The sequence below is a fragment of the Petaurus breviceps genome, unplaced genomic scaffold (assembly GCF_028583685.1).
Source record: "Petaurus breviceps papuanus isolate PSGF00001 unplaced genomic scaffold, PetGlider_PUasm1.0 76, whole genome shotgun sequence".
Taxonomy (NCBI): domain Eukaryota; kingdom Metazoa; phylum Chordata; class Mammalia; order Diprotodontia; family Petauridae; genus Petaurus; species Petaurus breviceps.
The window spans coordinates 31,002,677-31,029,573 of NW_027186473.1; the positions used below are offsets into that span (position 1 = coordinate 31,002,677).

Genomic DNA, 26,897 nt, shown 5'->3' on the forward strand with positions numbered 1-26,897 from the left:
CTCCAAGCTGCATCCAATCAGAGCTGCAGCAGTGAACGCGTCATCCTGTTCTTCCCCTGTGATTTGCTTGCTGGCGCCATTGAGAGCAGTGCCACGGAGGAGAGCTGAGGCAGGACAACATAAGCCCTCCCCTGAAAATAAGCCCTCTGGTGTTTTTCTTTCCAAAAAAATTAATAAGACAGTGTCTTATTATCGGGGAAACACGGTAGTATTTAGGGTCTTAGTGTTATCTTTCTATTTCTTGTTGATTGAATAGCACCTGATCAGTGTTGTATAGCTACATGTAATGTAGCTGTCTGGATGATGTTTCAAGGACTAAAAGCATTAAACAAGAGTAAGAAGAGTTAACCAAATTTTAGGGAGCTCAGTTGTAGGCTGTGCTTTGTTTACCAACTTCCTGACCTTCTTTATATACTTGTTTGTTCTTCTTCTTCTCCTTCTTCTACTTCATTATTATTTTGAACCTACTCCCTTGCCTGTGGTTTAAAATAACTCTTATTAAAAGATAGTGGTGAAATGAATGGTCTCCAGGCAACAAAAAGGGGAAGCAGCATCCTACTCTTGAACCTCAGTGTGGTCATTCTTTTGCGGCCATTTGCTTTTTTGTTTTGTGTGCAGAATCACCATAGTGAGTTTTTTTAGTTACCAAAAGATTTAAATGAGGCTAAAGGAATATGTACAAAACATTTAAAGGTCTTGAAGTTTCTGAAATTAGGATTGGCATGTAAATTAAATTGACTTATTCCCTGAGCATGCCTACTAGGTATGAATACCTCAGCATTTTCATATTCAGAACATGAAAGTAATATAACTTGAGATTAAGAACAAAAAGTGTTAGGTATTGCTAATATGTTGTTAACCTGGGAGCAAGATAGTATTTAACAAGTTGGAATGAGTACAACTTGATGAAATTTAGGATAAAGAACTAATGAAAAGGAAAGCTTTTCCCTGAATACATAATTTCTAATTGATAACACTTCATGTTAATAAGATTTGGGGAAAGGAAATTTTTCACTGAAGCAACAAAAGATGAAAAGGGAATCTCTTTGGGAGCAAAGCATTCTTAATAAAGGATTTAGTTAATTGGTTAAATGTGAGCAAATGAAGAAAAAGTTAATTTAGTTAAATATGAGCAAAATATAAAATATTCTGGCTGTAAAAAGAAATTGAATGTTTCATAAACATAAGAAGAAAGACTTCTATATTTATTACTTCTTTCTTTGACATTGTGAATTTAACAACCATCACTATTTCAATATACAGTAAACAAATGAACTAAAAAATATATTGTAAGTACTTGCTTTGCTCTAATGCTGATAATAAAAATGCAACTAACAAAGGCGGTCCATACCTTTGAAAATCTTATATTCTTTTAAAAAATAATTTTTTTCATAAATATTACTGACATATTTTATTTTTACTTTATCTAGATTTCTACCTGATTCCATACTTGTCTCTCCTGTATATCAATGTGAATATCAATTTCAATAGAAGGGATTTAAGAAGGAAATAATCAGCAGGATCAACTAACACATTGATAATTAGATATAATATGAAAATAAGTTCCATGCACTAGAATCTTTTGGAAACCTAATTTCTGCAACACTATTTTACAAATTCCCCAGAAGTGCTTATGAGGAGTGTCTTCTTTGCTATTTAATTTATATTTTCAGACTTATTGAACATTGGGCTATTGAGATGTTTTATTTCAAGACTTAATATTTTAAAAGGGAAAGACAGTAAACATATAAGGTAAACAGAATGGGAAAAGGGTAGGGGCACATGACTATATGGTTTAGAAATGGGTGGACAGCAGTATGGTGGTCTGATTCTGGGCAAAAAAAGGGGCCCCCAGATAGAATATGAGTTCAACTAAGAGAGGGGAAAGGAGACTGTCCAGTATACAGGTAGCATGAGATTTAAATGGCTCAGAGTCATATAGTATCCTAGTTCTGGGAAAGAGAAAGGAGAAAATTCATATATAAATAGTTACTACAAAGAAGAAAAAAAAAGATAACTGTATATGAAAATGTGAATATCTTTTATATATACTTTGTTTCTTTACATGTATATTAAATGTATTATAGTAACAGGAATAGCTTATTACTCTCCCATGTGAATTAAATATGAATTGTATTCTTTAATGTACTGAATGAACACTTTTATTATTCTTTACTACAGCAATACTAGTATTTTAGAGTCAACTGTATCTAATTAATTATATTCACAATCTAACACTTATTAAGGCCATGTATATTTTTATCACCTAATGGTTTGAGAAAAAACATACCTTTTATAAAAAGAAAAGAAAAAGGAAAAGGTCCCAAACTCTAGGTTGACATCACTATGCTATGATTTTTACTAGTTGAGTATTATCACGAAGTGGTATGACCATGTCCTTTCCTGACCTGTGCATTCAATTCCAAGACATAGTTCTGTTTTGGAAAGCAGGCCATTATTACTTGACCTCTTCTCATTAGAGTGGTAATGAGGTGCTGGAATTTCTGCTGGTGTGTAGGTAATATAATTTTGCTAGACAACTCCAGCAATTTTTAATTTTTGCCAGTTTCCAAAGAAGAATTATTTTGCCAGTGATTACACAGAAGATATATTAAAACATAAATATAGATGACCCAAAATGCACTTGGGCCAACCATATAGCAATAGCAAAGGATAACATATATTTGCATAAGCTTTGTACTACTAGCTCCAAAATATTAAAAGCCCTAGAGGAAGACTATTGTGTATAACTTCAATGGAGGATTTATACAAAAACATAGAGAAGAATTGCCCAGTTTAGAATGGTGGGGTGTGTGGAATCATAGTTCCATTATAATTGTGAAATAAGAAACCCCAGCAGCAATGATTGCATCACACATCTTGAAGAGGAAAAAAAAGAGAGGAGGAGTGCTTACTTATATTTTTCAAGATAATGAGAATCTATGAGGTAAGAAGAACAACAATTGAGACACATTCATAGGAAAAAAAATCCTAAAGGATGGCATGTAAAGTTGATGACCACAAATTGTTGAGTCATTTCAGTCATATTTGACTCTCTGTGACCCCATGGTGTTTCTTGGCAAAGGTACTAGAATGCTTTGCCATTTCCTTCTGCAGTTCATTTTATAGATGAGGGAACCAAAGCAAAAAGAGTTGCATTACTTACTCAGGGTCACACAGCTAATAAGTGTCAGGTCAGATTTGAACCCATGAAGATGAGTCTTCTTGATTCCAAGTCCAGCTGTTCTACACAGTTGCCAAATTGTTATACCAATTACTTTATTGTCCATTCACACTGTCTGTTGATTATATATCCTGTTGGACAAAAAACAAAGATGGGAAATTTAGAAAAGATGACATATGTAGAAAGTAGAAACATGTTTCACAATACAATTGCGAGAGCATTGAAGGATGAATATATAAAATAAATAAAGGAGGCAAAGACACCAACACTATGAGGGAAAAAAATGTCTCAAACTTGAAATTGGGAAAATACTTCTATCCAACCACAGGAAAGGATTTTCCAAATCACTAATAAGAGAAATACAAATCAAAATAAACTTAAGGTTTCCATACATATTTTGCAAATTGGCAAAAAAAGTAACGATAGTCAATGTTAATGAGATTATTCAATAATAAGTACATTAATGCTTTGGTGGTGAAACTGTGAATTGGTACAATCATTTTGGAAAGCATTTTTGAATTATGCCAAGTGACTAAAATGTCCATACCCTCTGATTGAGAGATACTTAGGTCTGTTACTGGGCTATATACTCAAAGACAAGGTCTGACTTTGACCTTTGCTGTTTAACATTTTTATCAATGATTTAGATAAAGGGACACATGATATGCATATCGAATCTCCAAATGGCATAAAACTAAGAGGTTTAGAAACATACTGCATGATATAGTCAGGATCCCAAAAGATCTTGACAGATCAGAACAGAGGTGTCAAATGCATGTTCCACAACACTCTGCATCCTGAAACAGATTAAAATATAATTGAGAAATACCCAACAGGATGAGTAAAAATGCAATAAATTATATATGTGTAATATTAGGGTGGTTTTCTGAGCCAATATGTGGGAAGCAAGAAATGTTATATATAATGTAGTGACCCACCATTTTTTTTTCAGTTTGACACCACTGGGCTAGGACATTGGGTTTAATTGATTAAGATGATATTTAACATGTATACACATAAAGTGTTACATTTGGGTTCAATGAACAACTTTTCAAGCATAAGGTAGTTAAGATATAGGTACACAGTGATCTGTCTAGAAAAGAGTTTTGAGGGTTTAAGTAGACTGCAAGCTCAATATGATTCTATAGTGAGATATATAGACCAAAAAGAGATAATGAGAAAGGAAATATCACTTAGGAATAAGAAGATGATTTTTCCCCTTCTCTTTGCCCTGGTGACATCATAATCAAATTATTTTAATCAATTTTGGGCATATCATTTTCATAAAGGCTTAAATAAAGTGGAGACTTTCCAAAAGATGGCAACCAGAATGGAGAAGGGCATTGAATTGATACAAGTTAAGGAACTATTAAAGGAACTAGGGATATTCACTTAGAGAAGAGAAGACATAAGGTGGCATGATATCTGCCTTAAAATATTTGAAGTGCTTTCAGGTAGAGATTAAGATCAATTTATTTGACTTCAAAGCAAAGGAGGATAAAATATGATAGAAGTCACAGAGAGGACAGTTTTTGTTTTAATGTAAGGGAAAAGTTGGTAACAATCAGACTTAACTTAATTGGAATGGACCACTTCTGAAGGTCATGAGTTATTTCTCTTTTACCAACTTCAAGAAAAGACTTAGCGATTATTGATTGGATGTGTGGAAAAAGGGATTTATTTTTTCTAGTAGAGAGTAGGCTGATGGCTGTTAAGGTACTTTCTGACTCTGAGACTTGCTGATTCTTGTGATACTGTGAGATCTCATCATAGTACTGCCTTTTATCTATAAGGCAAATTTATAAAATATGGCCCATATTCATAGTAATTCTACACTTGGAAGTAGGGTTATGAAATGACCTGTGCTTATGCTATCAGTTAGACAGCAGAACTCTATCAGTGAGCTGGGAGTTTAGCTCTAAGCTTTGCCCTGGGAAATCTCTCTCCTTTTCTTATATGGTTTTCATTGTACTCTCATGGCAGAAACAAAGGGATTCCTGAAAATGTCAGGACAGGGTTAATCCCAGGTATCTATGAGAAATAATATTAAATGTGACAAATATATTAATTCAACAGATTTTTTTTCTAAGCCACAATTATGGGGAAAGCAGAGGTAGGGTACAGACCACCCATTCTTCTCAGCTGTCTTTTTTCTCTCTGGGCTCATGTTCCTAGAGCAAAATAGACAATCACACATCTCTCTAATTGTCCATTGAGAACTTATCTCTCATGGTCATGAAGAAGAGACCTGCAAAATGAGAGAGATAGAGACAGAGACAGAGAAACAGAGAGAGGGAGAGACAGAGAGAGAGATAGACAGAGAGACAGAGAGACATTGAGAGAGAGAAACAGAGAGACAGAGACAGAGAGAGAGAGAAACAGAGAGACAGAGACAGAGAGAGAGACAGAGACAGAGAGAGAAAATTGCAAATGTAGCAGATACAACTGTGGGCTGCTTGGGAGGATTGCCACTGGTCCATTCTCCTCTCCTCTTTCTCCTTGATTTCCCAAACCTCTATTATAGACTGTGAATAAAAGATTCAGTGCAGTTAGGTGATACAGTGGATAGAGTGCTAGACTAGAAGATAGGATGACTCACATACATGAATTCAAAACTGACTTCAGATCCTTATAAGTTGTGTGACCCTGGGCAAATCACTTAACCCTGTTTTATTTCACTTCCTCATGTTTAAAATTAGATGTGTGTGTGTGTGGGGGGGAGTGGAGTGGAGCAAAGATGGCTAAGTAAAAGCAGGAACTTGGCTGAGCTCCTGCTCCAACCACCTCTAATACCTGTAAAATATGACTCTAAACAAAGTTTAAAGCTATAGAGCCCACAAAGTGAAAGAGAGAAACAAATTTCTCTCTGAAGGCAGCCTGGCAGGCTGACAGGAAGGGTCTATTGCATTGAGCTGAGAGCTGAGCACAGTCACATGTGAACTGTGTGGGCCTAAACCTAACCAGAGGCACAGAGCAGCCAGAGTAGACTTCAGGAGAAATAATGACCAGCAGTTGTGGAGGTTTCCAGACTTCTCAACCTATAAACACCAAAGAGAAAGTAAAAGGTCAGAAGTGAATTCTGTTAGAACTGGGTAGAGAAGAGCATGGTCTGGCCTCTGCTACCACATGGCTGCCTCTGGAGCTCCTTGCCTGCAGATCATAGGGGGACCAAGCTAGAATTCAGAGTGTAATCACTCTTGCTTTGACCTGCTTAGATCTGGGTTGCAGTCTTGGGCGGTGGTTACAGGTTGTGTGGCCAGTGTGCCAGAGCTTGTGGTAGGTGTAGAGAGGACAAACTCCTCAGACTTCTGAAAATGGTGAAAACCCCAGCATTTTGGGACATAGATCCCTGCCCTATGAAAACAGAGTTCTACCATAGCAAAAATCTCAAAAGGCAAATAATTGACTGGCAAGATGGGCAAGCAGAGGAAGTACAATCAGACCATAGAATCCTTTTTGGTGGACAAAAAGGATCAAAACATGGAAACAGAAGAATCTGAAATTCCTGCATCAAAAGCTTCTAAGAAAAATATGAATTGGTTACAGGACATGGAAGATCTCAGAAAGGATTTTGAAAATCAAGTAAGAGAAGTGGAGGAAAAATTGGGAAGAGAAATGAGAATGATGCAAGAAAATCATGAAAAGTGAGTCAATAGCCTGTTAAAGGAGACCCAAAAAATGCTGAAGGAAATAAAATCTTAAAAATAGATTGACTCAAATGGCAAAAGATGTCTAAAAAGCTAATGAGGAGAAGAATGCCTTAAAAAGTCAAACTGTCCAGATGGAAAAGGAATTTCAAGAACTCAATGAGGAGAAAACTTCCTTCACAATTAGATTGGAGCAAAAGAAAACTAATGTCTGCTTCTTTCTATCCCCCTTTGGCCTCTTCTGGTCGGTGGAGTGCCTGTTAGCACAGGCTGCAGTGTAAAGATGGCTAAGTCTAAGAACCATACCACTCACAACCAATCATGAAAATGGCACAGAGATGGCATCAAGAAACCTAGGTCACAGAGATACGAGTCTCTGAAAGGGGTTGACCCCAAGTTTCTGAGAAACATGTGCTTTGCCAAGAAAAACAATAAGAATGGGCTGAAAAAGATGCAGGCCAACAACGCCAAAGCCATCAAGGCCCGAGCAGAGGCCATGAAGGCCCTGAGCACCAAGGCCTCCAAAGCCAAGCTCCTCAGGCACAAGATACCCAAGGCCAGCGCCCGGCGTGCTGGCCACAAGATGTCTACCCAGAGTCCAGGTCCTAAGATTGGCATCAAACTTCCAGGCTCCAGGATCACAAAGCCTGACTCTAAGGTTGCCAGAACCACTGATCCCAAGTCTAACAAGCCCACTGACCCCAAGGCTGCCACCAAGGTCAGTAAGTCAGATCCCAAGGCTACCAAATCTGGCCCCAAGGCCACTGAATCTGATGCTAAGGCCACCAAGTCTGACCCCAAGGTTGGCAAGTCTGATTCCAAGGCAGCCAAGTCTGATTCTAAGGCTGCTAAGCCTGCCAAGTGCAAACCCAAAGATGCTGGGGCTAAAGCTGTTGGTCCCAACCATTCCAAATAGATGCTTCAGAACAGAAGGACTTGTTTAAAGCTAAAACTCCCTTTTTCCCCAGCCAGGGTATGATTATTCACTATTTTGAACAAATAAAGAAAATGGTGAGTCATAAATTAAAAAAAAAAGAAAGCTAATGACTTTATGAGAAATTAAGATACTATAAAACAGATTCAAACAAATGGAAAAATAGAAGGCAATGTAAAATATCTCATTGGAAAAAAAAAACACTGACCTGGAAGATAGATCCAGGAGAGATAATTTAAAAATTATTGGACTACTGGAAAGCCATGATAAAAAAGGGCCTAGAAATCATCCTTCAAGAAATTCTCAAGGAAAATAGCCCCAATATTCTAGTACCAGAAGGCAAAATAGAAATTGAAAGAATTCATTTATTGCCTCTTGAAAAAGATCCCCAAAAGGTATCTCCTAGGAATGCTCCTAGGAATATTATAGCCAAATTCCAGAATTCACAGGTCAAGGGGAAAATATTACAAGCTCTCAAGAAGAAACAATTTGAGTATTGCGGATACATGATCAGGATAATACAAGATCTAGCAGCTTCAACATTAAGTGATCGCAGGGCTAGAAATATGATATTCTGGAATTCAAAGGAGCTAGAATTAAAACAAAGAATCCCCTACCAACAAAATGGAGTATAATGCTTCAGGGGAAAATATGGTCATTCAATGAAATAGAAGACTTTCAAACATTCTTCTTGAAAAAAACAGAGCTGAACAGAAAATTTGACTTTCAAATACAAGAAGCAAGAGAAACATGAGAAGGTAAACAGGAAAAGGAAATCAAAAGGAACTTATTAAAGTTGAACTATTTACATTCCTACATATTCCTGCATAGAAAAATGATAATTATAACTCCTGAGACTTCTCAGTTTGAGGATAGTTGAAGGGAATATACACACACACATATGAATATATATATATATATATTAGTATATAACCAGTATATATATTCTAGTATATAACTAGTTTATATATATTCTAGTATATAAGCAATATATATATATATATATATATATATATTCTAGTACATAATTATTATATATATATTCAAGTATATAATTCTACTATATAACTACTTATCATTTTTCCATGCAGGAATGTAAATAGTAAAACTTTAATAAGTTTCTTGTGATTTCCTTTTCCTATTTACCTTCTCATGCTACTCTTGATTCTTGTATTTGAAAGTCAAATTTCTGTTTAGCTCTGGTTTTTTCAATAGATGTATGTGTGTATATATGTGTGTACATGTATACATAGACAGAGGGCACAGGATCAGTTGAATGGGAAGGGATGATATCTAAAAAGTAAAATTAAGAGGTGAGAGATGAATATAATGGGAGAAGGAGAAAGGGAGAAATAGAATAGGGTAAATTATCTCATATGAAAGAGGCAAGAGAAAACAGTTACAACAGAGGGGAAGAGCAGGAAGGTGATTGGAAATGGGTCAACCTTACTCTCATTGAATTTTGCTTAAGGAGGGAATGACATACACACCCAACTGGATATCTTGCCTTACAGGAAGGTAGGGGAGAAGGGAATAAGATGGGGTATGGCAGATTGGGGGAGAGGTTAATTAGAAGCAAATACTTTTGAAAAGGGATGGGGTCAAAGTAAAAAATAGAATAAGTGGGGGTCAGGATAGGATGGAGGGAAATAACTACAATGAAAACATTTTGTGTTACTACACATGTACAGCCTATATTGAGTTGCTTGTCTTCCCAGTGGGGTTGGTGGGGAAGGAAGCAGGGAAAGAATCTGGAAATCAAAGTTTCAAAAACAAATGTTTAAAAAATGTTTTTTACATGCAGCTGGGAAATAAAATATATAGGCACTGGGGTGTATAAAACCATCCTACCCTACTAGAAAGTTAGAGGGGGATGTGGGAGGATATAAGAGAGAGCAATTTGGGGGAAGGGGTATTCAGTAGGCTCGCTATCTTGGGGTGGGGATAGGGGAAAGATGGAGAGAAAAATTGTAACAAAATCTGATAAAAATGGATGTTGAAACCTAAAAATAAATAAATAAAAGATTAAAAATGAAATAAGCTGGAGAAGGAAAGGGCAAACCGTTGTGGTACCTTTGACAAGAAAATGCCAAACTGGGTCAAAACTGAAGAGTCAAATTTGACTGAATAACAGTAACGGAAGGTCTCATCTTTCCCATGGGAGGCCTGCTCTCTCATTGATTTCCTCTCTTTCCAAACTGTGAAGAACTACAAATTCTAGGCATTTTAAGCCAATCAACCCCTTGCCAGAGGTTATAATTCCATGTTATGAGAAACCATGATTTTTCAAAATGACATATAAATGGATACAAAGATTTTCCTTCACACAAAGTTGCCAAGAGTAGGGCACATTAATCTCCACTCAACCCAATGGTTATGTTGATCTTTAAAATAATTTTCCTTTCTAGATTTTTGTGTTTGCTCTTGTCAAATATTGGTTAACCTTCAATCGAAGGAAATATTGGTGAGAGATACAGTAAAAACTGTCATGATTGAATTTTTCAAGATTGATTATATTTCTTGTATTACCTTTGCAAAAATAAAATAGTATTAACTACACATCAGTTTTTTTAAGTTGGTGAAGAAAACTTGCAAAATTTAGTTCTAAATTTATTATATATATATAATATAATAGTTTATTTTACTTCATATATGATATCATTATTTTGTATATTATATTATGCTAATATATTATATAAATATATGTATATATTTTTTTCTGTCCTATTCTCTCCCAGTCCTGTTGTACACCTTCATTCTTTGCTTCTAGTTTGGTTGTGTGACAAAGATTACAGGAAATAGAACTGTTATCTGTGTCATGCTGGACAAGTTACTTCCATGACTACATGATCCCTTTTGCTTCTTAAATGTTGTGCTTCTAAAACTTTTTATTTCTCCCCATCAACCTGAACTGAGCTGCAAATAATGATCACCTGTCCCATATTCTCTCCCTTATGCATTGCTTGTATGTTTCCCGTATTTGTATGTAAATTCAAAGGTGAAATGATTCAATTTGATCCACTCATTTACATTAATTTTCAAGTGTTAATTTTCTCTTTATATCAATGGTATTTTCTTAATTTAGGCTGCTCCCTTTCCACTCTCCCACAAGGACTCTTGTCTAATGATTAAGCAAAATCAATACAGCAAATTTGTATATAACATTCCATGCTCATGGTCCCTCACTTACAAAAAGAGAAGGAAGAAGAGGAATAAAGAAGGAGGAGGAGGAGGAGGAGAAGATGAAGTAATCATCACATTTCCTCATCTGTTCTCTGGGACCAAGACTGATAATTACAGAAGTATACAATTTTTGCATATACAATGCCAGTTTTTGTTTTGGGGAACACTAGGCCCAGATCATTTAGGCGACTTAATTCACTGTGCTTGGTGGTACAGTAGAGTGCTGGCTCTGAATTATAATGTCCTAGTTCAAAAATAGTCTCAGACACCTATTAGCTGTGTAAGCCTGGGCAATTCACTTAACCTGTTTGCCTGTTTACTCATCTGTAAAATGGGTATAATAATAATACCCAATTCCCAATAATGTTGTGAAGATCAAATGAGAAAAGTTTTGTAAAGTGCTTAGCACAGTCTCTGGCACATAGTAGGCAGTATACAAATGTTAGCAATTACTTAAATGACTTGCCTATTGCTATAGAGATTTTTAGTGTGAAGTCTAAAGCAACAATACATACTATTTACTCTCAATCCAGTACTTTTTCTATTACTCTCTCTCTCTCTCTCTCTCTCTCTCTCTCTCTCTCTCTCTCTCTCTCTCTCTCTCTCTCTCTGTCTCTCATATTCTGGGAATGGCCACTGATACTTGCCTGCAACAATATCAAACTTTTTTCTTACCTCCTATGACACAGTGATTCAAATAATTTCCTTTTCATGTGTCTGTATCTGAAGGTGCATTGTATAGAGTTTTGCCAGTGACTGAGTGTGAACCTTGATACTGAAGGATCAAATACACTTGTGAATGACAGCACTACATTTCCAGGGACTCAGCAAATGCAGGCTATAATCTCTCTTTATGCAAATGAAGTTCTGAAGTCTAGCTTTCTATTCTCAACAATTAACCCTTCAATAGATAATCTGGTATGTTATTTCAATAGCCTGTCTTCGTGACATGTTCTTTCTCTGCCAATGCTGAAAGTGGAACATTTATATTGCATACCTGATTATGAGCAGTCCCCTTCAAAGTCAGATCTTTCCTTGGAAGATGAAATATAAAATATTATTTTCCATCTTTCCAATTGTCACCAACACAGACTAGCAATCCAAATATTGCGCCTTACATAATTGTGCATTGCACTGTCACCAGAGAGTTCGTCTACATGCAATGTTTCTGAAGCAGTCAAGGTTTTAATAAGAGAAAGTCAATGAGCCTCATGTACCTTTTATAAAACATGACATAAGGCAATATAATTAAAACTAAACTTATTTCCTGTGGTGAAATTAACTTACAGAAATGAAGGTGTTTATTTATTAAATGGGATCTCTGGAGCTCCAGCCTTATTCTTTCCCCTCCTGGGAAGGTTTTGATTGTTTGCTTCCTTTCTTTTGCCTGCTTGCTGGTAATTTAAAACTGATGCCTTCCTTTGGGAAACAAAATTTGATCGGAGAACAGCCTGCACTACCAGCTAAACAAATTACCAATGTTTTACTCACTTTTCTTCCTGTATTCTTTTTTTTAACCATCAGAAGAAATGTGTGCAGGGGTTTACAAGTGCTGGAGTGCAGTTCAGATTGAATTTGCAATAACATAGAGGACATATTGGTCCCTTTAGTGACATGGAACTGCTTGACAATTGTAAGCTGAGAAGCAAAGAGGTTATTATTCTCATTTTTGCCCTATCCTAAAGTTCTTTCTTACCTGACCCAGAAATTGGTTTCTTGAGAGTTATATATTGAGGTAATCCAATTAAATTACAGCAATGTGGATGCAAAGGTGCACCAATTTATATATATATATATATATACATATATATATATATATTTACTTTGTTCCTTAAGTATGAAAAGTTTAAATAATTCAGATCATTGTATCATAGGATATCTAGTTCAAATACTTCTGAATTTTAAATATTATATGACTAAATCTCTTTAATATATACATACACACAGACACAGACACATATATTTATGTTTTCTTCACTTATCCATTTTGAAGCACCTTTCCCATTGAGTGTGAGGTGTATCTAGTTATATAGTATATCTAGTTATAACTATTCAATCAACACTAATTATTTGCCTGATATGCTCAAGGTATTTTGCCAGTTTCTGAGAATAAAGAGAAAAATATGAAATACATTATTCTCTCAAGCATCTTACATTCTAATTGGACATATTTGTGTGTACATGTGCTCATTGTCTATAACAATGATTCATAGAACATAGGTTAAAACTACAAGTCATAGGGCATGGTCTCTGAAGAATTAAAAACATATTTAAAACCCAGATGGAAATAGAGCCACACTGTATATGTCAGGTGATTATTATGAATAAGGAACTGCAAAGGATAATTATAGTAAAGTTTCCCATCAAAGAAATGGAATAAAAATAAGATTGCCTGGTATGTATGTAAACATACATGTGTGACAAAAGTGATCATCTGAAAAGAAAAAAGTCCAAGCTGAGTCAGCCTCATTTTTACCCTCTTAAATAAATATTATTTGAGAGTGAGGAATGATCAATGTATATCTCATGTACTTCCCTGGTATTGTAATGATGTCAAAACAAAGCAAGAAAGGCTTCTAGTAAAATAGGTGGACCACATGGAAACCTTACCAGAGGACATTGTCAAGAGTCACATGGGGAGAGGGAGGCAGTGGTGAGCTATGATATGTTTTACTGAATGGATTACCATAAGAATGAGATAACAATAAGAATGAGATCACAGATCTGCTTGAGAGTGATGCAGTAGATAGAGTGCTGAAACCAGAATCAGGAGGATTTGAATTCAAATGTAGCCTTATACGCTTACTAGCTGTGTGATCCTGAGCAAGTCACTTAACTGGTCTGCCTCAGTTGACTCATGTGTGAAATAGATATATAAAAGTACTTCTCAGAGTTCATGTGATGATCAAATGAGATATTTGTAAAACTATTGATAAAACTTAAAATGCTATAAAATGAAATTATTACTGTTATTTTTATCATTATTATGCATATATTCAAATTTGGTTGTACACAATAATATAGAACATATGCTTGTAGCAACATCAGCCAGGGTTAAAAACTGTGATGCAAATTAGTCTTGTGGTTAAATTGATAGAATGAATGAGTGAATGAAAGAATAAAGCAGTAATTATGGGTTTTCTATGTGTAACGCTCTGAGATAAGAGCTAAGGATACAAATAGAAGTCACTAGTACCTGATCTCAAGGTGTTCACAGTCTCATGGGGGAGATAATACATATGGAAGGTTCTAGCTTCCATTCACTTGCAAAGGTCCCATGATCCTTAGAGTGAAGTGACAAAACACATGGTGAGGTCTCTTCTTTAATGTCATTTCCACTGATAAAGTCACATCATTTTCTGATGTTGAACCATGGACAGGATGAAGAGCTTTGTTTATAAGCCTCTACACAGGGATTACTTCCCAGAAAAATGGCTTTCAACACTGCTAGAAGCATTGATATTCCAAGAGCTGTTAGGTTCAGGGTCTTGGGCTATCTGCCTTAAGCTCTGAGAGGAGAATTTCATCAAAGATTTGACCTGCTTGGCACATGCTATATCTTGTTTCTCTATAAGAGGACCTTGGTGAGCCAAGTAGGCTGCTTTGCCTAGTGGCAGTTGGCTGGCAGTGTGGATAGCTAGTACCTTCTTCAACAGGAGTCACCTCCCCAGATGATGACTGCTCTAATAGTTTAAAACTTCACGAAGACTTTTTGATCAACCTGTGTAATTTTTGGTTCTTTACATTTTTCGAAGTATGTTACTCACAACAATCCCTAGAAATAAGTAGGCCAACTGTAAGCCGAGGTACTAAAAGAACTATGTGATGTGATCACGGATCTGTTCTTGTGAAGAGCAAGAAAGGTACCTACAGGAATTGAAATAACAAAATCAGCCCATGATCCTTCCTTTTAGAAGGGAAGAAAGAAGACTTTTTAAACTTTAAGCTGGTGAGATTAACTACATGTTTTCAAATGATTTCCAGAATATACAAATAAAGAGCTATTTTTGATCAATAAGAATCAACATTCCTTTATCAAGTATAGGTCATATAAAATTAACTCTTATTTTTTAAGAGAGTCTGGGGTGTGTTAGATGCCCCAGCAGAATGTCAGGGACTGGATTCCTGAAAGTTGTGGGGAAGTTCAAGGTACTTTCCTTTTAGGGGTCTAGATTCCCCCCATCATTAGATCCTTGCCAGACTATAAAAATTCCTGTAAAAATGCCCTCCCCTTTGCTTGCTAGCATATCAAAAACCTAGCTGCTTGTCTAAGTCTTGCCTAAATTTGAAGTGTTTCCCAAAGTTCTTAGTTCAGCACAGTTCATTTTAAACTGTGAGCTACATGGCATTGATTTTGATATAGTTTCAAACATCTTACTCTCTCATTCAAAAGAGTTTTGATTTCATCATTTCTTGTATTCTCTCTAGCAACAAGGATAAAGCCATCACAGTGTTTTAGATGATGGTTTTCTTTAATAGCAATGGTCAAAACAAAACTATGGCTTCATTACCAATTTTCTGATGCTGTGCCTCCTTGCACTTAGTTAAACTAGTATTCAGTGTGGAAAAAAGATTATTTATAACCAATAACTTGTAGATTTGGACCTTCCCCCAATCCCCTCCTTATAAAGTCCTGACTTTAAGTTCAGTTTTTCTTCAGAAGGTCATTACTGATTATGAAATTGCATTGACTCTCCTCATCCTGGTTAGCACCAACCAAGCTTGCAAGTAATTTAATCTAAAATAGGGGAGCCCATTGTGTTCTGCTCAAACTTGGGTAGATACAGATTCCTTTTTCCAGATAACCCAAAGCTAAGAGTGATCTGGAATAGCTGGTGGTGGTATTTTCTCTGTCCAGAAGTGAAATCATGATAGAATGACGTCAGTCCCTGTTGGAACATTATATAAACTATGCACCCCTCCCCCAAAGAGAGCTCAGTGACAAACTGTAGCTCCCATGTAAGTACACATGCATGTTGCCCACTTTGAAAGAAACAAGACCATGCAACCCACCTAATTATGTTTGTCTTTCTTAGACATTATGTCTGAGGTGTATGTTACCCAATCCCTCTTTCATAATGTATTTCCCCATCTACCTGATTTCTGTTGGGCTTGGGGAAGGGAACTGGGCCCTCTCCCTGACCTTTATACAACTTTGTCCACACCCATTACCCCACATGAACTAGTCAGAGATGAGACAAAATCAATATATTCCTTTCAACAAAATGTAGAGTATAATGGAAAGAATATGCAAAAAAATAGACAAAAAGACTCTAAAAGTAATTTGACTACCTGACCTTGAGCAAGTCACTTAATCTTTCTGGGTCTAAGTTTCCTCATCTATAAAATGGGGATAATTATAACTTCACTTCTTGCATCACAGTGTTGTAATAAAGCAAGGACTTTATGAATTTGTGAAATGCTTGATAAATATGAACTATTGCTGTATTTGTATTTGAATATTAGAATCTTGAATTGAGAGGGACTTTTTCTGTTGTTCACTGTAATGGGAATGTAAATTTGTAAGATCTTTCCTGCCCCTAGGCTAAAGTGCACCTGGAGCCTGGGGTGGGAGGCTTGTTTTTCAGTAGATACTTCTTGATTGGCCAGTGAGTCAATAAGGTTGTTACATTCTCTGAGCCAGGAAAAGGCCATATAAGCCCTTATGTGTAGCTTTGTTTTGGGGCTCACTTTGAGAAGTGTTCTGTGATTTGATATGGATTCTGAGAAGCCATTGTCCAGAGCCCCCCAGCTTTGAAAAACCCAGATGTTGAAACCCAGATGTTGTTTAGTATGGATGTAATTATTGGACAGTTTGGAAATCTGTCTACTTGATCTGTCTCTGTCTTGATAATTCTATCTGTATATTCTGAAGTTCGGGGTGCTGACCTTTTTCCCCTGAACTAGGTAAACGATACATATTTGACTGATTAAAGTAAGATTGTTAACCCATTTTGAGTTGCTTTCCTTTATCAAAGCAGATCCAAGAAGCTGTGTTGGCAGCAAACCCTAGGGACACTTGGGGTACTTGCTGCTACATTCACCTGTTAGCTCTCCTCTCTTGAAACATCTATATATTCTTAGTCACATCCTGGGCCTTAGGGAAATATGCCTGTTGTCTTCCTACTTTGTTCTCCTCTCCCTTTTCCTCATCCTTCCATTTATTCAACAAATATATATTGAAAGATTACTATTTGTATTTGGGAGGGATTATCTCTTACACAAGATACAGATTAGACCAAGTTTATACTTCAATAGTGAGTAGGCATGAATAAAAATGTCTACAATGAATTGAAATTTGTAAAAAGAACTAGATTAGATAAGGTGAAAATAATTCAAATGAAGAAATCACTTCCAAGGGAAGTAATCAGGGAAGTCTTCCTAGTGGAGGTAGCTTTATGACTAATCCTTGTAAGGCAAATAGAATTACAACATATTGCAATGGAAGGGTCTGGGGTAGAAAGAAAGCCATAGAAAAAAAGCATGGCAGCAGGGGACCAAAGGTAAATTTAGAGAATAATGAATAGACAAGTTTGACTAGAATCCAGAAGATTTCTGACAAAAATATAATTATGGAAAGTCTAGAATTCCATAGTTCAACAATTCCACAATTCAACAGTCTGAAGTTCAGACTGTTCTCAATGGTTGGATATTGAATTTTTTTTTTTTAGCAAGAGAGTGACATGATAAAAAGCAATTCTTTTGGAGTGTTAACTTTGTGAGGGTTAAAAATCAGATTGAAATTTGGAGACAGCAAATCAGGGAGACCAAATAGTGTGTTATTTTAAAGATAAGTCATGAAGTGATAACGGGCTGATTGTAGCAGTGGGGACAGAAAGAAGAGACCAGATATACGAAAGGCAGTTCAGTAGCAGAAACTTTATCCAAATTTTGGTACCAAAAAGCAAATCACTAATCTAGTAATACTTTCAGGGAAAATAGTTAATCCTTACTATAATATTGAAAAATAATGTAAGAAAAGTACAGTCGATAGGATTTTTTGTTGGGTACTATTCCTAAAGGAGATAAACCAATTATTGCACATTATTTCCCCTTTCTTTCAAAGTCCACATCGATTTCTACATTATTTCTTCTAGGCTTCATAATGGAATTGAATGCCTACTGAACACTGTGGAAAATAAGGTTTGCTTATTTAAAGCTGCATGACTTTTAAAAACTTTAGTTTTTACCTCTGCTTACTATTTCAATTCTTCCACAGAATGTTAAAGTTCAAATGAAAACCATGGAAATTGTTACTTTTATGAAAACAAAGCCAAAAAAAACCATTAGTATTTTAATATACTTCAAAACACTATTGCTTTTTTGACTTTCATGTTGTGGCATTGTCTGTGTTTAGAATGCCAAAGAACCCTGGACATTCTATTTGACCTACCAGAGCCGGGGCAGCTAGGTCATGGTGTATAGATATCATGGTCATAGTAGACCATGCCAAAGAAGATCTGTAGTTAAGGAGCTGCCTAGAGGTCATTCACTTTCTCCTGCCTTTATTGACTGACTGCCTGTAGAACATTTTCCTTTACTTCCTTGATCTTCTGCCCATAAAAATTAAGAAATAGAATAGCAACAGCTTGTACTGTCCATCCCACCTGCACCCAGTGCATTTACTTTCTAGAATGAAGTGTAGCACTGGGGAAATTCCTTAGCAGTAGGTAATTCTCTATACTGTGCAGAAAAACACAGGTGCTAGAAGTTCAAGTATCCTCAGTAGGAATGAATACTTTACACACAAATGAATTATCTTTCTTTAAACTTCAATTCTGAAAGTGATGTATGTATCCTTGCCAGATCCTTGCCAGACTGTAAAAATGCCCTCCCCTTTGCTTGCTAGCCTATCAAAAACCTAGCCACTTGTCTAAGTCTTACCTAAATTTGAAGTGTTTCCCAAAGTTACCTTAGTTCAGCACAGTTCATTGTAAACTGTATGTATGTATGCATGTATGTATGTATGTAACAAAGTGTTTGGCACATAGTAGGCACTTAATAAACATTTATCAATTGATTACTGCTTTAGTCATGAGAACAAAGAAAGTCAGAAGAATACTGTTAATTATAAGAAAAAAAATCACAGAAAACCATAAGAGGCATCATTCATAAAGGCAATATTTTTCTTCTATCACATTCTCTCAACCCATAAGTAGTGCGGTGTTTTGTTAATGTGGGGGAGGCTAGGGATGGGGGGGCAGTGTTTAGTGTGGTTGTAGCAGGGCATGTAAACAGTAGATAGAGCACTGGGACAAGAGACAGGAAGATCTGATTTCAAATCTTGTCTCAGACATTTGTAAGCTGTGTGACCCTGAACAAGTCACTTAACCTCTGTTTGCTTGTTTTCTCAATTGTGAAATGGGAATAATAACATTATCTACTTCTCAGAGTTGTTGTGAGGATCAAATAGGACAATATTTTTTAAAGCATTTGGTGCAGTGTCTGTCAAGTAGAAAATTCTATATAGATGTCAGCTATATTTATGAAAAATAACATGCTTCTGCCATCTGCACTCTTAGTTGACTTTTACCATGATCTAACATTGTGTCTTTTTAATGCTTCAGTGCCTGGGACTGTTGGGTATGGGCCCTGGGAGCTCTGCCCTCCCCTCCTAACCCCCTATTACTACCACCCTGGACTCTCCTTGAACATTTCCACTTGACCAAGTCCCTGGTATTTGCCTGGGGCAACTGGCCCTTCACAGTTCATTAACTGCCCTTTCACTGTGGCCTACCTTGTCTGCACCTGGCCCCACCCTAGAACACCACTCCTAATTTCCATTTAGGTCCATGCTGTTCTCAGTATTCTCTATAAAATATCCATCGTGCTAAGTTAAGGGGCTCAGATTCAATCTGGCCTGCTTGCCAGTATAAGTATCACTAATGTTGATTTTTAAAATCTGCTCAATAGTGGGAATTTTTTCAATCTCACCCACCCCAGCCTGTGTTCTGATAAATCTTGCCTCTGGCTGAAAGAAGGATTGTGTTTGAATTCTTTCAAGGTAGGACCTGAACCCTTTGCCCTTGAATCCAGGATTCCTCACACCCCTCGATCTAAACATTATGGTTCATATACCAGGAAACTGCTCAATTTCAAGTTCTTCTCCAGACAAGAGTGGAAGGCATGTATACCTCCCTTCTCCCTATCTCAAACTCCAGTTCTTGCTCTCAGTTGCAGTGGCTCTCCAAGCACTGAGGAAGACTTAGAGGTGCTTTTCAGGCAGGCACTTGCCAAGCTGTCTCTCACTCAGCGTGATGCTCTCAGTCCAGCAGTTTGCTTCAAGACCATAAACCTTGGCATACCTTCTGCAGCAAAGGACAAGGGGAAGTTCATGCCCAGTTCTCTCAGTTCTCTTAGTCCTAGGGAACTGGGAAAACTTCAGGTGCTTTTTTGTTTCATGAGGCTTATACTCCTTTCCCTCTAACACAGTAGGATTCTGTAAAGCCAAGCATGAGCAACTTTCCAGAGGGCTGCTGCTGCGATCAGTTTGATTATATAGTATAGCAAACTATTTATTCAATAACAAATTAGAGCAAAATATTTACAGAAAATCAAGGTAGAGCATTCAGAATGTTATAACTTATCACAGAAAATCAAAATACAGCATTCACCATGTCACAGCTCAACAACTTATCACTAAAATGGCCATATAGTTTTCACCAAAGTGGTCACACAGTTTTCAACAAAGTACAATCATTTAGTAACTTAATAATTCAATCATGCTTAATTCCATAAGTCTTAAGGAGGAGAGCCTCCTTAATCCTTAACTCACTTATCCTTAAGGAGGCAAAGGTACGCAAATTACAATAGTCAAAGTCCTCTACCCCTGAGGTGCAATTAAGTTACAATATCAGTCACTACTCAGTACTCTCTTAAGGGTTAGTGGAAAATACACAGGCTATCCACCCCTAGGTCACAGGTAAGTTACAATTTTATCAGTCACTACTCAGTATCCACAGAGAAGTTTTTTTCATCTTGACTCGAGACAGGTAGCTCCTACCTGAATCCACCAAACTCTCACTTGGGTTTAAAGGCAGATAGCTCCCAGCTCCTTGTCCAGCTCTCTGTGCAGTTTCTACTCCACATTGAAACTCATTGTGTCCAGGCCATCTCAAATCCTTCACAATTTCTGTTCCTGGGAAGAGAACATTTAACAGTGCCACAGACAGACAAAGTACCAACACCACAGTCATGTCATGCTTTCTCTGGCAGCTCCAACTGGCCCTCTGAAGTCCTCAGCAGCATCATTCTCAAAATCTAAATCACTTTCTCCTTGGAAGTTACAGTCCAGCAACAACAGCCCAGCCATTCTCTCTCTTTCTCTCTCCTCCCCCCCAGCAGCAGCTGCTGTGCATCCAGTTGTTTTTCCCAAGAAGTTCTGACTGTCCAGGTTGTGCTCTTCCTTAAATACAATATAGCTCCTCCCTGTTTAGCCCCCTCCTGTTATGTCAGCAACAGGGGATCATCCCTTCTGTTTTTTTTTTTTTAAAACAGAGGCTTAATTTGAAACTAGGTGCTAAGTACCTCTCAGCTTTACAATACAAAGGGATCTCAAATTTCATCACCATTACAGATTCCCATCCCCATGCCTATGTCTGCAGGATCCCCCTTCTCCCCTGGCCTCATGGCACCAGATCCTTAAATCTGGACTCATCAGGACTTCCCTGAGATTTGTCCCTACTTTAGAACTGGAAAAATATATCAGTCTCCAAGACCTTGAAAAGGAAAGCTTTGTGTCTGGCCTATATGATTTAGAAGACCAAGATAAATTGTAAAACTTCAAAGAAAAATTCTTAAGATTATTCTAGAACTACTAAAAATATCTTAGATGCTGGAGGTTTTGTTATTGATCATCAAGGGGTTTGGAAATGCCTTACAACCTTGCTCACTCCCTTCCCTTGACTCCAGAGGGTATCTTAAAGCTGAGATTGCAAAAACCTCAGGTTTTTTGTTAACTGCTCTTGTCCCAGATCAGACTATCACCACCTTCATATTCACCCTCTTCCCCTCCCTTGGTGAAAGAGAGAGGGGGATGGGCAGTAGCTACTGAGTGAGCTCTGGGGTAAGCTAAAAAGAATGGAAGTTTTACCTAGGTTCAGCATAGCCTCCTCACCACACCACCCCCACCCCCACCCCCAGGGGGCAGTGGGGAGAGAGGAAAGTGAATCTTATCAAGGCTGTATGGGGTAAAAAAGTCAGCCAGCCTGGGAACTTGGGTAAGCCTTAATCATGAGATGCCTATTATGTATGCAAAGTAATTTGGAAATGCATTCAACAAAATTAAAGCTACCTAATTGGCAATGTATTTGTTTAAAGTTTCAAATTGGTAAACATTTTCTATTAGTTATGTCAAGCAATTTTTAATAATTTGGCTATAACTAAAATAATGTGGCCATCACTTATGAAAATTGTAAGATTTTTTGGTTATTGTTTTAATGTGTAAACTTGCCAGAAAGCTTGTTTAGGTTTAAAGCTCCTAAACAATGAACTTGGCTTGCTGATAATTTGCAAGTATATAGAAATGCTCTCTAGTGATTGTCTTTTATACTAGGACAAATTTGAATTCAAAAAGACAATCCTGGAAAATTTTTCCCTGAGCTGTGATTAGTGAACTTTGCTGTTTGAGGTAAAAGCCCTTGGGATTATAATTGATTTTGAGTTGTGTGATGGATATCAATAATCCAGCATCTGAGAGAAATGCTACAAACTACTCAGAGAGAATATGATACATGTGGGAGGTCTGCATTGGGCAAAAGTGAGAGGACAATTTTAGCTCTAAGATGGAATCCTCTTGGGCCAGTTTCCCTATTTTGTTCCTTTGTAAAAGAATGTTATCCACCTGGCTACTCCTGAGTCTGGCTGTGAGGGGGAATTGATACTGCATGATTGGAAAACTTAATTATCTGAATTATAGGGATGTTTTGTCCCATCATCCCTTGTCTTTTAATCTTCTCCTGATTTGTCCTTTTATAGCAAATTTTTATAATCAGAACAACTGGTAAGTAAAAGATATAACTCAATGCAAGTGTGTGAGCTTGCTGCTTTGAACTGAATTATAGTCATTAAATACCCCAAATTACTGAAATTAAATCAGAAACATCTTTGGTTTGGGGAAAAGAAATTCAGTGTAATCAGTTTTCTGAGAGGGAGGTAATATATTTGGTCTAATTATTACTTGAGTATACTCCTAAGTCTTTTGTTTTATTTAGAGTAAAAGTTAGTCTCTGGCAAATTCATTTCTGTAAGTATTGAACTCAAGTGTGAAAAACTGCCTGCAAAAGTGTTACTTAAACTTTTAAGAAAGTAACAAGATAAGATACTTCTTCAGTTCAAACATAAATGATTTTAGTGGGGCTCTCCCACTTTTACTTCTACCTATATCTGGGCCCTGAAGACTTGCTGTTCAGATTCGTGTTTTCCAGACTACAGATCATTCACCTACAATTGGTTAGCAATAGTGGGTACCAGTCAATGTCCCCCAACATTGTCCCCTGGATGTAGCCATGCTCAGTTCCAGTCAACCTTCTGTGGGACCTCCTCAAGGCAGGGACAGCTCTATGTCCCTTGCCAGTGGAAAGCAGTTTTAGAAGCCAAGAACTTTGCCCTTACACCAAAAGATAATGGGTCCCATTTGTTTGAGGAGGGAATGATAAAGCACTAATGAGGGACCTGTGCCCTGGACTTTCTCCATGTGACCCAGGTCCCTGGCATTTGCCTGGCACACCCAGCCCTTACCAGTTAATCTTTTCAACTGCGCTTTCATTATGGCCCTCATTGTCTGCCCCTGGCACCACCCTCTATCACTATTCTGTCCCAGATTACTTGGCTACACCTAACTTACAATCAGATCTTCCCCTAGGCCTTCCCTACATAAAAGGTTCATCTCACTTCCATTAAAATGATCAGATGCAACCTGGCCTGCTTGTCAATACCAATGTCACAAATGCTCAGATTCTTCAGATTTGGCCAATAGCTCAGATTCTTAAAATCTCACCCACCCCCAACCAGGGTTTTAATAAACCTTGTCTCTGTCTGAAAGAAGGCTTGGGTCGAATTCATTTGTGGCAGGACCTTCATCACTTGCCCTTGCATTTTAGGGTTCTCTGCACCCCTAGATGTCAACAAGACAGTGCTAGAATAGGGCAAAACTGTTGTGCTTTAAATAAACAGCAGGATGATGAACTACATGTGGAAGAATAGGTGTATAAAGTTTCATATGTGGGTTCAAAAATAACCTTCAAAAGTACAAGATTGAGGAGATAGGCAGGAGTTTGTTAGGGGAAAAGCAACAATAGAAGTTTTAGTGTACTGAGAACTCAAGTTAACTGAAATGTCCTGTACAAGCAAAGAAAGATGATGTAATCTGAGGGTATATTTAAAGATATTAGGTCCAAAAATTAAGAGGTAGAAGTTTTGCAGCATATACAGAGCAAATATATTGAGTCCATTTTAGGAAGGATATTTGTTAATTGGACAGAGTCAAGAAGAGAATACGCAGGATGGTGAATAGTTTTGAATTCATATGTTCTGTGTATTAGGATATATTTAGCCAGGGAAGATAAGATTTCAGTGGAGCATTCAGCTGTGTTCAACTATTTGAGAGACTACTAGGTAGAAGAGGGTTGAAACTCCTTGATCCCAGAGCACTGAACTAACAGCACTGATAGAAACTGTAGAGAAGCATCTTTGTACTTGATGACAGGAAAAAACAAAATAAAAAATTCCTACCAATTACTGATTTGAAAGAGAATTAGACTACTTCAGTAGGCAGTGGTTTCTATCCTCATTGGACTTTTTGGGCAAGGGCTAGTCACTATTTCCCTCCATTTTTTTTTATTAGTCTAGGGTAGCTCATGAGATTCCTTCCATTTCTAAAAATCTGTGATTCTCTATCATTTGTGATGATTTTCTTTATATCAGATTATGAACTAAAAAGAAACAGCTCTTTTCTACCATCTCTATGTATTATTTCAGATTCATTTCTTTTTTAAAAAAGTAGAAATTAAGTAAAATGATTAATTCTCATAGGTTTTTCTCCATTTAGCTTTATAGGAAAAGAAACAATAATTTTTAAAGTACATACTGCAAACTCTATTCCATATACATAAAATACATTCTTAATTTTAGATCAGCCATTGTTCTTCACTTAGGGGAATGGGCAAGAGGGTTCCTCTACTACTTTTGGAAAAAGCACAAAGTGCATGTTGGTCATACAAGAAAGAGCATTACTTTAGCCTACTAGCTAATGCTAAAACAGTAGTTAAATAGCATGCATATAAAAGTTAGGGTACAAGTAATTAAGCGTTTGAATATTTTAAAATATTTTATGCTCTGCTAAGAAGGAATATCTATCAACTATTAAGAAATTTTCTTAGTTTGGTGGGATACACTCATATAATTTTGCTTCCTCTTACTACTTTGAAGTAAAAAGAAAAAAAAAACTCCTCTAGGGGTGGCTAGGTGGCACAGTGAGTAGAGCACTGGTCCTGCAGTTAGTAGGACCTGAGTTCAAATCTGGTCTCAGACACTTGACACAATTACTAGCCACGTGACTTTGGGAAAGTCACTTAACCCCAATTGCCCTCCAAAAAAAAGAAAAGAAAAACTCCTCTTCATCCTAGGATGTGCTATAGAGGCATAGAGAGCCAGACTCTTGCAAATTTGTGGGGATTAGTTGGGGAGCTGAATTTTAGGAGAGAAATAGCTCTTACATGAAGTCACCCAGAAAGGTTGAAACTGATTTGGTAAAATCTATCTCCTGTAGTGGACATAGACATAGACAAGAAATTCCACAGCATAACCAGGTCTGGGTAGATTATAATCTGACACATTGGAAGAATATCCACATTGATAAAAATCACATTCTCACCAAAATATGAATTGATGGAGACCTCTGAATACTAGATTTAGTGTCCGGAGATCTAAATTTTTATCCCACATCCTATCTCTGACACTATCAGTGTGACAGTAGGCAAGTCATTTACACATTTGGTATTTGATATCCTCACATGGGTATAACACACTATCTAGTCTTACCATACCAATATCTACTCTTGTTAAACACCCTTCTATTACCCCGCATTCTAATTCCTCAACCCCTTCTCTAGAAGTCCTTCCCTTATCTGCTCCCCTCTGCCTATCTCCTTAGTCTTTTTTTTTCTTTCTAAATTTAAAAGATATTCATACCCTTCTCCCCTCTTAAACCTATTCCTGATGAAAGCAGAATTCCAGAACTACCAGCCCTCTTTCCCCATCCAATTTCTCCATGTCAGTTTTTTCTCTCAGACTTCATTTGTATAAAATATTCTTTTTACCTGTTCCTAAATCATTTTAATTTTTAAAATCATATCTTGCTCATGTCTACCCCAGTCTTTCTTATAAACTACCCAATTGCTAATAAGATTTTTAGTACTTTTTTATATTTTATGTTTCCTCACATAATAAATTTTAGATTTTATATTTCCTCATATAAAAGGTAAGCTTCTGTACTCACCCTGGGAATACTCATTCTTTTTCAACCTGGTTCAGCTCTCAGTAGCACTGTGGGGTCTGGAGTTCTTATCAGCAAGGGGTTCCATAGATCTTCCTTGACTCAGATACCCAACACCCTTCATTGTCCAAGAGGTAAAAATTCCTGTGGCTGGGGCTGAGGCCAACTCCCAACCCAGCTGCCCCCAGGACTTGCAGCTTGTTTCAGTGGAATTATTCTGAAGGTGTTTACTCTTCACAGGGACCAAACCTCAATCCTGGAATTTTTTCGTCTGATCTTCCATTGTCCCCAAAGGACCATTGTTCTGCCTCAAATATTGTTCTTTCCTTTCTTTTCTTCTTTCTCCTTTCTCCTTTTTCCTCCCCTTTCCTTTCCTTTCCTTTCCTTTCCTTTCCTTTCCTTTCCTTTCCTTTCCTTTCCTTTCCTTTCCTTTCCTTTCCTTTCCTTTCCTTTCCT

The 26,897-nt window shown here is 37.0% G+C and overlaps 1 protein-coding gene across 1 annotated transcript; it reads left to right on the forward strand.

The window, feature by feature from the left end:
* Positions 1–7,240: 7,240 nt before the first annotated feature.
* Positions 7,241–7,747, forward strand: LOC138174933 (large ribosomal subunit protein eL29-like). Its single transcript, XM_069105098.1, has one exon. The coding sequence runs from the start codon at positions 7,241–7,243 to the stop codon at positions 7,745–7,747; it is 507 nt and encodes a 168-aa protein (XP_068961199.1).
* Positions 7,748–26,897: the final 19,150 nt, after the last annotated feature.

What these genes read in the sequence shown, in the direction of transcription:
- LOC138174933 (XM_069105098.1), top strand. Translation starts at nt 7,241, where the DNA reads ATGTGCTTTGCCAAGAAAAACAATAAGAATGGGCTGAAAAAGATGCAG.